Source organism: Bidens hawaiensis, unplaced genomic scaffold (assembly GCF_021521415.1).
Source record: "Bidens hawaiensis isolate Kalapana, Puna unplaced genomic scaffold, B.hawaiensis_p1.1 tig00009662_1, whole genome shotgun sequence".
Classification (NCBI taxonomy): Eukaryota; Viridiplantae; Streptophyta; class Magnoliopsida; order Asterales; family Asteraceae; genus Bidens; species Bidens hawaiensis.
In genome coordinates, this window is record NW_027491725.1 from 942,450 (window position 1) to 955,020 (window position 12,571).

General features: G+C 31.0%; 1 protein-coding gene across 1 annotated transcript; it reads left to right on the forward strand.

Annotated features, from left to right (window-relative positions):
- The first annotated feature begins 4,004 nt into the window (after positions 1 to 4,004).
- Positions 4,005 to 4,864, forward strand: LOC143533337 (glutathione S-transferase U17-like). Its single transcript, XM_077028157.1, has 2 exons — positions 4,005 to 4,331; positions 4,471 to 4,864. The coding sequence occupies exons 1-2, from the start codon at positions 4,008 to 4,010 to the stop codon at positions 4,837 to 4,839; spliced, it is 693 nt and encodes a 230-aa protein (XP_076884272.1). The 5' UTR covers positions 4,005 to 4,007; the 3' UTR covers positions 4,840 to 4,864.
- Positions 4,865 to 12,571: the final 7,707 nt, after the last annotated feature.

The window sequence follows — 12,571 nt, forward strand, 5'->3', positions numbered from 1 at the left end:
CATTTATTTATGTTTTTAAAAATCGAAATTGATCACTTTTGCAACAATCTTTTGTAGTTTTTCATAGTCTTCAATGTCATCAAACATTCCATCTTTTATATTTGGCCAATTTTTTATTAGCAGAAATGACAAATTTAATGTATATTGAAAATTTAAATAATTTATTTTCTATTATACTCGAAAGTTAATAAATTTTGTGTTAAATACACGTTAATTTATTTTACCAATTTAATATGTTGTCTATTACTTATTTCAAATTTATATTTAAAAATCTTAGATATTCACTATAATTGTTTGCTAAATATTTATCATCTTTAATTTTAATGATACATTCCAATTATTTATACATTTATTTATTTCTACTTTTAAGAACCGAATTTTGGCCACTCTTTTGTTGTTTTTAATAGTGTCCAATCTCAATAAACTTTCCATCTATTAAAAAAATTGATAGTATATTGTTTAGTTGTTGAATTTCCAAAGATTGTAATTTGAATTTATTGTTTATTTTTGTATTTCACAATCATTTGTTTTCATACCAATATTATTACAACTTAAAGTATGTTGTCGTCCCGGATAATATATAACAACTTATGCTGTCATTTCAAATGACATGTGTTTGTTTGAAAATTTCAATATTTTCACCCGTGTCGTACATAGGTTAATAACCTAGTAAACATCAAAGTGTAATCACATATAAATAAACATCAAAACGCAGTAGCATGTAAATAGAAAAGCCTAATTGCAAAAACATGTGAACAGGGCAAACACATGTTATATGCATCTTTGTCATGTGACATGGGAAATTTTGAAAATCAGCACTGACTACATTTGGTCAACAAAAAAGAGATGCTATAAATTTGGTTAAACCAATACAACAAAAAGGCTGGTATTGCATATAACTTTGGCTATAAACAACCGTAGAGGATTGTAAATATATTTTGTATAAAAGCTTAAAATTCATCTAAACTAGTCTAATAGCAAAACAATAAAAAAGAAATGAAGTTGCATTTTAAAATTCGGTCTTTCATTAAATAGTACCTGTTTCGGTATTTGGAGAAGATGCAGTGATATCGTCAAACACATGTTATAGTGCTTGTAAACCTCATACCGTTCTACTACACTTGACACGACAAGTTTAGTCCATAGTCCAATAGTCTATACCATCTTCTTAACTTTATAAAATGCATTTATGAGGATTTGGTATAACCAGCCCACAATTAACTAGTAGCCCAGTTGCTAAGTGTAACCAGCAACAAAAGTCGAAGCACGTCCACTTGTTTTAATATAATTGCTTTTATTCCCATCTAGAGGGGGGCAACAAACCCTGTTCCGGAACCGGACCCGGTTCTACCCGACCCGCATGTACGGACAAGGTTTCGGTTTTCTCCTGAAGAGCCTACCTAGGAATTGGGCTTTCGGAACTGGGTTATGGCACACTAAACAACTAATATGCCACCAGCCTAATATATGGGCCCATGCCCAGAAGGAAGAAGACATAATAAGACAGAGGTCCAAGTCAACAAGAAGGAAATGTCACTATTAGCCTGACGAAAGAAGGGCAAGGTCGAGCGGATAATAGAACGTCCCCTGCGACTTTGACAAGGAAAGGAAGGAACCGCTGAACAAAAGATAAACTAAGAGCCCATCGGATAAAGAGAGCCCTCTTGGACCATATATAAGGAATGATATGTATGTGTAATAGGACAGACTAATCTCACTTACTTTAACCAACCATTGTAACTCTTGTAACATACATATAGATTCATTATAATAAAAATCATCCTTATCATCTTACAAATCTCCATTCTTATCAAGATTCACCTCCTAATCCTTGCTTAATCATCTACGGTTCAATCATGGTTCCAACATCTCCCTAGAACCGTACCTGGACTGGCCGAAACCGGTTCCTCTACCTGGTGATAACCCGGACCCGTCAATCAGACAAAAACTCGATAAAAACCTGGCAAAGGATTATACCTGAAACCGGTTCCTACCGGACCCGGTTCTTGAATTTTGTTGATCAAACCTGACACCGGTTCCTAAAAAAACCCGATATGTGCACCTCTATTCCCAACAATGTTTTCATTGTTTCTTTTCGTTGACTAGAACCAAATTAACTTAAATCAATGGCCAGAACCACGCTTGTTTAACTAGATGCCTTTGATTGATCCATATAATTCTTAAGATCGACTTATCAAAATAAGAGCCCTACAAATTAAAATGGAGGAAAATATCCGATAAAATTATAATAAGCCGTGTAAGTTTATTTCATTTCATCCCATTTAATTGCGTTTAGATATTTTTCACGTTTAACTTAATGATGTTTGATAAATTATTTCTTTATTAAAACCAAAAAGAAATAAAAGTAAAAAAACGAATAAAAACAATCTAATGATAATGATACTGATGAGCATTTAGTAATTAAATAAATATGCAAATACGAGTAGATAAAATAAAACAAACAATACCTCGCCCCTCAAGCGGCTAGTCTTCACTCCGGTCAAACATCATTACGCCCGTCAAGATTCTACCGTCCCCGCCTTTGGTGCCCCATATGTTTGCTCTGCAGCGGTGTTTAACGGCTTTAGGGCTAATGTAGCAATTGGCGTCAAGCCACTACATCTGATCTGATATCATCGATTGCTTTTTTTAATCCAAACGTTCAAAATTCTTCTTACACTTTACATGACTAGAGGTTAGTGTATTCTAATATTTGTAGGATGTAAAAAGGTTAAAAAACATTAGGCTTCAAACACATTATTTACTTCTTTAATTAAAAACATGTCACGTCTTATGGCATCCTATGCTCTTTTTTTTTACTAGATTTAACCTAAATCTTTAACAGGAGATCTAATGGCCACCTCTCTTCTTAGACTTTGATATATTATAAATAAATGTAGAAAGTTGACTTTGATGAGAAACATATTGGACGAAATCTCATTTGCAATTTGATGATATTAACCACATAAATTCATACAACGTGACATTTAACAAACCTTGATGGAAATTTGTGGAATGAGCAAACAATCGTTTTCACGTGCATCCTCAAGTCGTCTTCTTTATTTTATTAATTTCAACTGTAAAGTAGTTGCTTTGATAAAAATATATGTAATTTACAAAGTTTCAATGAAACAATGTATATTAAAAACAAGAAATTTATTTACCGTTTTCTTTTAAATAAGATTGATTTATCTATACAACAATTATGTTGTTGATGCATAATGATTCACATTGTACATTAAAAGAGTGTAAATAATCAATGTTCATGTTTTGATGCATTGTTGCACACCATCTAATGTATTGAACAAAACAAGTAATTTTGATGCATTGTTGGTATAGCACCTAATGTTTTGATACATTGTTGCACACCATCGTGGAATATATGTAGGTTAATAATGGAGATACAAACCAAACATATTGAAAGATGAATTTAACTATTTGGTCTATTTCAATAGTTTAGAAACCTGACATGGGGGTGACGGTTAAAGTTGCGATCTTTATGATCTTAGGGTTGAAATATGACTCACGGGGTTTTCCCCCAATTGTGTGGGTTTTCTTTCTTAATGGCGTTCCTGGGTGAGTTAGGCCTATAGAGTTAAAATCTGTATGGGCGTTTGACATCTCGTTTTAGAAAACTCACTCGGGTAGTTGCAAACGCAATTCCAAACCAGTGACCATTTATTTTATAATTAGGTGCCGTCCAGAAAGATATAACTTAATTGAACACGATATAGTAATATATTATCTAATAAAAACCATTGATCACCATTTATTGAACAGATCGATTATAGAAGTCAGAAGATTGACAATTCACATAAACAGCCCCTTAAGATTTCATTAGTTTGCATATCCAATGTTTCTAGAATGGAAGCCAAATGCAACTACACAACCTATTGGGTAGTTTTGCCATTTACCTAAAGGTTAGGGGCATAACAAGCTAGTTATAATGTTATATGTCATGTCAATATATATATCTTGTCTATCTCTAGTATTCATCAACTCTTTCAATGGGTAGCAAGAGCGAAATAAAGCTTCTTGGAACCGCTGCAAGTCCATTTGCAAACCGAGTTCAGTTCGCCCTCAACCTCAAGTCCATCGAGTACGAGTACATTGAAGAAAATCTCGCTTGCAAAAGCGAGCTTCTATTAAAATCAAATCCGGTTCATAAAAAAGTCCCAGTCCTTTTACATGCAGATAAACCACCCATTTGTGAGTCTCAAATCATAATCGAGTATCTTGATGAAATCCGACCCGATTTATACCAACTCCTTCCATCCGTCTCTTTAGATCGGGCTAATTGTCGGTTTTGGGCCACATATATTGATACCAAGGTACGTTAAATAATAAAATTTGACATTAGTTTGCATTTATATTAATTTCCTTCATACATTAATAAACTTTCTTATTGCCAAAATAAATATATAAGGGATATACATAACATGTTATATTGATACTAACATTTTTCTACAGTTTTTCCCGTTGTATGAAGAGTTGAGGCAGACACTAAATAAGACAGGACAAGAAGCAATAAAGAAGCAAATGATAGAGGTGACACAACAGTTGGAAGAAGCCTTCATCAAGTCTAGCAATGGGAAGACTTATTTTGGAGGAGATCAAGTAGGTTACTTGGATGTGATTCTTGGATGCTTCATTAGATGGACAAAGCATGTTGATGAACTTAACGATTTCAATACGTTTGACGAAGTTAGAACCCCGGAACTTGCAAAATGGGCAAAGTGCATAGCATCACATGAAGCCCTTAAGAGTGTGACACCGGGAAAGGAAACACTTGAAAGCCTCTATGGTTTGCTTAATGTCTACAGACCACCATACAAATAAAGCACATAGAGATGTTTCATATTGTTTGTTGTTGAAAGTCATTTCATATTATCATCTTTCAATTAGATTTGAACTATGTATTATGTTTTCTAATATCAATGTTCCTGTTTGTTTGACATCCGGTGAATCTTTTCAAGATTATTACAAATCCGTGCCAAATCAATTATTTTGACATTTGAAAGATATTTAATACATTTATATAATAATAATAATAATAATGCATACATTACTATTAAATAATAATATATAATTAATTATTATTGGGGCACCCCATTATAAGAACTTTGAAAAACAGCAAAATAAACATGCCATACCATAAACAATAATTATACCATTTTCTGAAAACACAAAAAACGCACTCAATAGAAAATCTTAAAAACACTAAAAATACATTTTCACGTCATCACAACTTTTTACAATTTTTTTCTTCATTCAAGACCCAACCCTCTCCACCCGGCCCAACCACCTACAAAAAGTTATGTTTTTAGATGTTCTCTATGAAAAATGGGTGACAAAAATTGTAGTCACAATAAACAAAAATGAATGAAGTGGAGAAACACTAAAAAAACACCCCTAAAAATATGTTATAGTGATGCTCTTACTATCTTTGTTATAGTATATGATAGCAATATATAAGTTGTCTAAAGATCTTACAAATCGTATAAACTACTCTCACGACCTAGATTAAATTATATTTTATCATGTTCTCTATTTTTTAACACACATGTTCATAATTTTTTTATTAGTTTTTTATAATAATTTTATTCTCTTATGAATGTTTCAGTTTAGATTTTTTTTAAGGGCAACCACTAGTCCACTAGTGTTTAAAAAGCTTCCATTAATGTCAAATGACAACGCATGATTAATTTTGTACACCTTCTCAATCGTGTTCCTTCATTTGGACTCTTTGAGTCGTAGATTTCTATAATAAATCTATTATTTTATTGTTAGTCTAAGGGTCATTGTGTAGCGGTAAATGCGTACCTCCATTTATCTTAAAAGTAAATAGTTCAAATCTTGCAAAGTGTACATATATATGATTTATAAAAGTGGGTAATTTTATAGAATAGTAATCAAATTTTAAAAGTCTTTAATTAAGTCATTTAACTTTAAAAAGTGTTTCAATTAAGTCACTTCACTTTCATGTTTTATTTAATTAAAGGTTTTAACATGTTTTTTTAGTCTTTTTTTTCACAGAGATATTTTTTTTACCTTTTTTTTGTTTTGATGTTTAGTGATAACGTGAATTTTATTTTTTATTTTTGAATTTTAGTATAATTAAAGTTTTTTAAAATATTCTAAATTTAACTACATATCATATCTTATCATCCATTTCTTTCTTGGTTACTATTCTATAACCAGGCCCAAAGTGCTTGTTTGAGACCATATAGTGATTTATGAAGTGTTGGTGATTTCCATCATAACATGGAAGTCACATGTAGATGTCAAGGTTCGATCCGTGGGACTCATGTAGATGTCAAGGTTCGAACATGACAGACTTGACCCGCACTCGACCCAACCCAAAACATCAAGAACAAGCGCACAATATTTAGGATGAACTCTTGCATTTAAATAATCAAGAAACTATCACAAAACTCAATTGCAATAATAATAATAATAATCCCTAATAACAACCCCAAAATCCATTATATAAGACATAATGGATTTTGGGGTTGTTATTAGGGATTATTATTATTGCAATCGAGTTTTGTGGTAGTTTCTTGATTATTTAAATGCGAGAGTTCATCCTAAATATTGTGTGCTTGTTCTTTATGTTTTGGGTTGGGTCGAGTACGGGTCAAGTCGGTCATGGTCAACAGGATTAACGGGTCAATAGTAGGTTGCATGTTAAAGGGATAAATTAAGAACTATGTTTTAGGAGCCGTACGTTTGAAGACTTGGAGAACATGTGGGAGCTGAAGTTAGTTACTGAACTAAAGGAATGATTATTTTATTAATTTACCGGTTCCTTAGGAAGAAATAGTATTGTTTTTACCATTTTTTTATTGTTTTTTATTCCCACGTTTGTTTATTGTAAGGCTATTTATAGCCCATTTGATTAGTGAATTAAGTACCCTCATATATATACTGTAATACTAATACATCAAGCAACATCAAATTAACCAGTGAGAGTGATACTAATGCAACAAGCAACGTAAAATTAACCAGTGAGAGTGATTGCAAAGAAGAAAACTTGTAACAATAGATCGAATTCTAATCCAACATGCAAAGTGGTAATCTTATAAGGGAGATTGACTTAATGAAATTCCCATTGTTTTCACTAATATATATAAACTACATGCATTTATTGCATCAATTGACATAATAGAAAGGAAGACATGCCTCAAATACACCCTTGAGATCATTCATATAATTATAAAGACTATATAAGAGATGGGTAAATTTTAAGTAAATTTGGAGAATCATTGTTCATCCTCTATTTATTTTTTAATATATTTGAAAGTGGTTGTGAATGGAGGAGAAAGAAAAGATAATGATAAAGATGTAAAAATTATTATTTAATTGTATATAAGAGAGAAAATGTAGTGTTTTTTAGTGTAATTATAGAGATGGAGATGGAGGATGTGATGTGAATGCTCTAAGACCACTCCCATTAGCAAACCACACATGGTTTGCCATACTGTTTGAAATAAAAATAAAAATAAAAAATCAAAGATTTGGGCCAAACCAGTTCACCACAACAAACTAGTTTGCAAACCTACTCACTGCCACATGTCACTTTCTTATTGGACTTCTATTTAATTTTTTTACTTTTTTTTACACACTAATTAGTTTTAACTATAATATTGACTTTTTATAATAACTTTTAATAATTAAGTTTTAAAAAAATCTAAAAACACATTCTTGTTCAGTTTATTTTTGTGAACACACCTGTATAAATTTTATTAAAAACAAAGTTTATAAAAAGTTTTTTAATACAAAGTAAATATTGACCGACAACAAGAAGCTAAAGTGAAGATTATGAAAAAACTTTTAATATTCTACGCAACGAATTGGAAGTTTATCCGGTTATATGACCAATAGAGAAGCTAATATCGCTTTAAAAACGATTTAGTTGAGCATATACATTTTTTAATTTTTTATAAATATTTTAAATTAAATATATAGTATATTTATAAAAAAAATTATTTTTTTATTTCTAGTCACTTCTAATAAAAAAGATCAATTATAAATTGTATTTATTTAATAAAAATAATTAAGGATGAGTTGCTAAGTGTGGAAAATTGGGTTTGGTTTGGTTGGGTAGGTTGAAAAGAGAAATTAGTTTTATAATAAAGATTGGCTTGAGTTAGTTTGTGAATGGAGATGGTCTAACATAGTATAAGAAAGCTTACTTGTTTGTGCCCTCGGGAACAACGAACGATCATGGCTGATAAGAAGACAATAATCCAATTTTAAAAACATGGTCAATTTTAATTCAGGTCAAAACTAGTTACGACAAAAAAAAATAGGGTTGGTCAAAACGGGTTCTAACCACAATTATTTCGATCAAAACGGGTGGATTTTCAAAAAATTCAAATTAACAAAGCCCAAAAATTTTAATCTGTCTTTGCGTTTTCCTCCTTTTGTATGGCCCAATTTGACTCATTAAACATTAGTTTTAAACCCATAACAATTAACAACCCTGATTATAATTATGACCCATAAGGACCCAAAATAAATTGTATGGGACTATGGGCCACTCTTACAGAGTTACATCATCTAAAAAAATGTCCATAAAGACCGAGACTCCGAGAGTATCGAATGCGCTCTTTTTGCCAGCCTAAATTTACAATCAAGAATTTTAAGAAAAAAAATGGATTTCATACAATCAAGTTTCAATATCTAGTCAGTGTTGCAGAACTCGCTAAGCGCTAGTTGGTTGGCAGGGTACCGACTAGCGATTAATAGGGAACAATTTAATTGTAGGTACACCCTAGAAGCTTGATTAACTTCTGTGTATAATAATTTTCGTTGCCTAAGTCAGTGATATTAATTAGTCGCAACACGCCTTGACGGAAATTCCTAACTCACCTATCGATCGAACTTTTAGTTTGATTAATACGAAATGAACCATGTATTCCCACCATACAACTTCGAGTATATATCTCATTAATCTTAGTTTCGTCTTGGATATTAAGTGGTTCGTTGCAGGAACTCACATATAGGAGAACACAAATGCAGAAATAACGACTGATATAACATACATATATATAAATATAAAATTACTTGTGTCCAAGTTAGAAAAAAGATAACGTATATATAAATATTTTCAATGTTGTGAAAAACTCATTTTTCACGACACTTTTTGTAATAATAATTACACAACGTATATAATCAATTACAACATTTTATGTAACTTATGAAATAATTACAAAACATATGTTAATTATTGCACAACCTTATTTAAGCTTTCAATTCATACTTGTAGTTAACACCTGTTTGTATTAAGTAATTTTCATATATATATATATATATATATATATATATATGGTAAGGATTCTAAGAGAACCCTTTGCAAATTGAGAACTTTGAGAACCATTTTGGACCACTAAAAACACCTTTAAAAAAATATTTAAAAAAATCATAAAACAAAAGGTAACGAAAATTTTAAAAAGGTAAAAAAACCAAAATTCTTATATTTCATTCCAGTTTCATTAAAAAAACATAAAAAACGTCGTATTATACACATATATATAATTTTCTTTATTACTTTTTTATTTTTTTTAATGAAACCGGAATAAAATATAAGAATTTTGGTTTCTTTACTTTTTTAAAATTTTTGTTATTTTTTGTTTTATGATATTTTTAAATATTTTTTTCAAAGGTGTTTTTAATGGTCCAAAATGGTTCTCAAACTTCTCAATTTGCAAAAGGTTCTCTTAGGATCCTTACCCTATACACATATGTACACAGTATCATTTATCTTAAATTATACACATGTGTATAAAAAATTCATGTAAATGTACATATATGTATATATTATACATATGTGTATATAACTTGTTAAACCGAGTTTTTTAATGAAACCGGGATGTTAAAATAAGAATTTTGGTTATTTTACTTTTTTTTCATTTTTGTGTTTTTTTTATTTTATGATATTTTTTATTTTTGGTTTTTTTGGTTCAAAATGGTTCTCATAGTTCTCAATTTCAAAAAAGTTCTCTCATGATTCTGATTCTCTCTCTCTCTCTCTCTCTATATATATATATATATATATATATATATATATATATATATATATATATATACTAGTTGAAACTCGCGCGATGCGACGGCTACGATAATTTACAACAAGGTACTCGTATTTTGTTAATTTTTCAATCTCGTGATATATTGTATAGCATTTATGTTCGTTTTCTTATTTCGTAACTTCAGTATGGTTTATTTATGCCATGAGCTTTATTACAGATCTCAATTAAATCATATCAAACATATGAATAAGATAACATAAGTTATAAATGTAGTAATAGAAAAAAAATCTGAACGCACAAATCACTTTAAATCAAGCAACTTTAATCATACCGGTTGTTCAATATTGATTTCACCAAGTTAACTAAACACAAAGGTTTTGATTTTTAGTTGGTCATTCCCACCAATCAGCTAGGGGTTAGTCGGCTCATGGATCTTGATTAAGCCCCGAGACCAAAACACCATTTGCGGGTACTATTCAGCCATGACCACTACTATTTGGTGTTGTTTGGTAATCCTTTCTGAACCGTAGAACCTACTACGTGGCAGGCAAACACCTTGAATCGTACATCATGATTTGGCCTCAAAACAGAACTTGATGTTGCTACCCTGTTTTGGCAGCTTAAAGCTTCACAAAACCCTGCAAAATTATCAAAGTTCTTAAAGTTAAAACTAAAGATTACACATGGCACTTACGTAAACATAAAAGCTTTTATACACAACATTACCTGAGTTAAACGAAGAATGTTTCCAACAAACAGAAGCACGCCTTGTCCTTCAGCCACGGTCAACCAACATGAGCACTAACATTTGGTGGCTCATTCATTTAACCGTCAACAAAAGCACACTTGCTCTCCCTGTGATTACATGAACAAAAAGGTACAAACAATCAGAATTAGTAAACACATATTACAATTAACACAAGCCTCAATACAGTTACCTGTTTGTCACCTGGCTGACACCACTTTCCATCATTTCTCTGTATAAGTCATTACCTTCACGAGTATCTTCTCCAACACCAACACAGATTCGTCAACCACCTGGTAAAACAAGATAAATGTCGCATACCTCCTTTGATATATCAAAGAAAAAGATAACCACTAAGCATCTTAGTGTTAAACAATCATCAAACAAACTCAACAAAGCATTCTCTTAAATTGATAAACTTTCATAAACTTCTTTAAAAAATTGATAATGGTATATAACTAAATTATTAACATATGATGGTGCGTGTTTACATTGTTGTATTACAATATAGTTCCTAATAGTATATAACTATATTATTAAGTATGCCCCTAGTTGAAAGCGAACCTAAACCAAAACCGGACAAATTCAAAAGAACCAAAAACCACTTTTTCACTTTTATGCATTCCCCTGGTTTCAGCCCCAAAAAAATGATATACTTTTAATATAATGGTTTATGGTTATTCTTATTTGTATAACCGCTAAAACCGAACCAACCCACTTAATCGGCTTGGGTTTAAACGATCTGAGTCTGAGCCAAGATTTTATATACAGCGTAAAATATTAATAATTGCAAGGTAACTAAAAATGTGAACTGATAAAGGAATTACCTCTCTGTGATTTTGTCATGTTTTCGTTCTCGGCGGCATCAGTAAAGAAATTTCTTTCATCAAAATGTGTTTCAGAAAGTAGGTAAGCTAGTTTTGTAGCCCGTTTGAATTTTTTTGTAACAGTTCACTTAACACTTTGACTTTTAATGATTTCATATTTGACTAAATGCACTTACCTTCAGCCCTACAGAGTACAAAAATAACAAATTTTACATAAAATTTCATTTATGTTAGTCTTAATGAAATTTCATATTATATGTTAGACTTCATGAAATTTCATTCATAGTTAAGGCTGCTTAATCATAACCAAAAAAGTCAAACCAAACCAATACCTTTTTCAAATTGCTCATTTTGACCCAAATCAAACCAGTACCTTTTTTAAATGGCTCGTTTTGACCCGAACCAAAGTAATGCCTTTTTTAAAATGGCTCATTTTGACTCGAACTAAACCGATATCATTTTAAAACAGCCGTTTCGACCCAAACCGAGGTTAAAGTTAATAAACTTAAATGATAAATAATAAATTTTACATGCAGTGAGGAATTTTAGTTGCCAATCTTTGGCAGTGAGAAATAAAATTTTTAAGTAATTTCATATAGGTTTGTAAGTAATTTTATAAAGCAATTCAGTTGATTAAAACATTAAAGTACATGTAATACTCTAGATCTAAATCATTACTATTTTTTTAAAAATAAGCTTCAACATTCCATTTGGCTCAAATGTTGACAGATGTGAGATTTGAAAGTGATAGAAACCAATAAATTTCAATAATATCTTTGACCAAGATCTGGGATCTTATCAGAAAGTTAGCAGGAGTCACATGAATCAAATCATATTTTAACTAAATATATTTGTCATCTCTACTTTGGTAGGATGGTAAAGGCTTTGGCCTTTGGGTGAGAGGTCCAGGGTTCGATTCCTGGCATTGGCGGTATAATGTAAATAGTAGGAGGCAAGCTTGAACA

Bases quoted from the DNA above. Each gene is read 5' to 3' on its own strand.
- LOC143533337 (XM_077028157.1), top strand. From the start codon at position 4,008: ATGGGTAGCAAGAGCGAAATAAAGCTTCTTGGAACCGCTGCAAGTCCA. The intron at 4,332-4,470 runs GTACGTTAAATA...ATTTTTCTACAG, and splicing joins CCACATATATTGATACCAAG to TTTTTCCCGTTGTATGAAGA.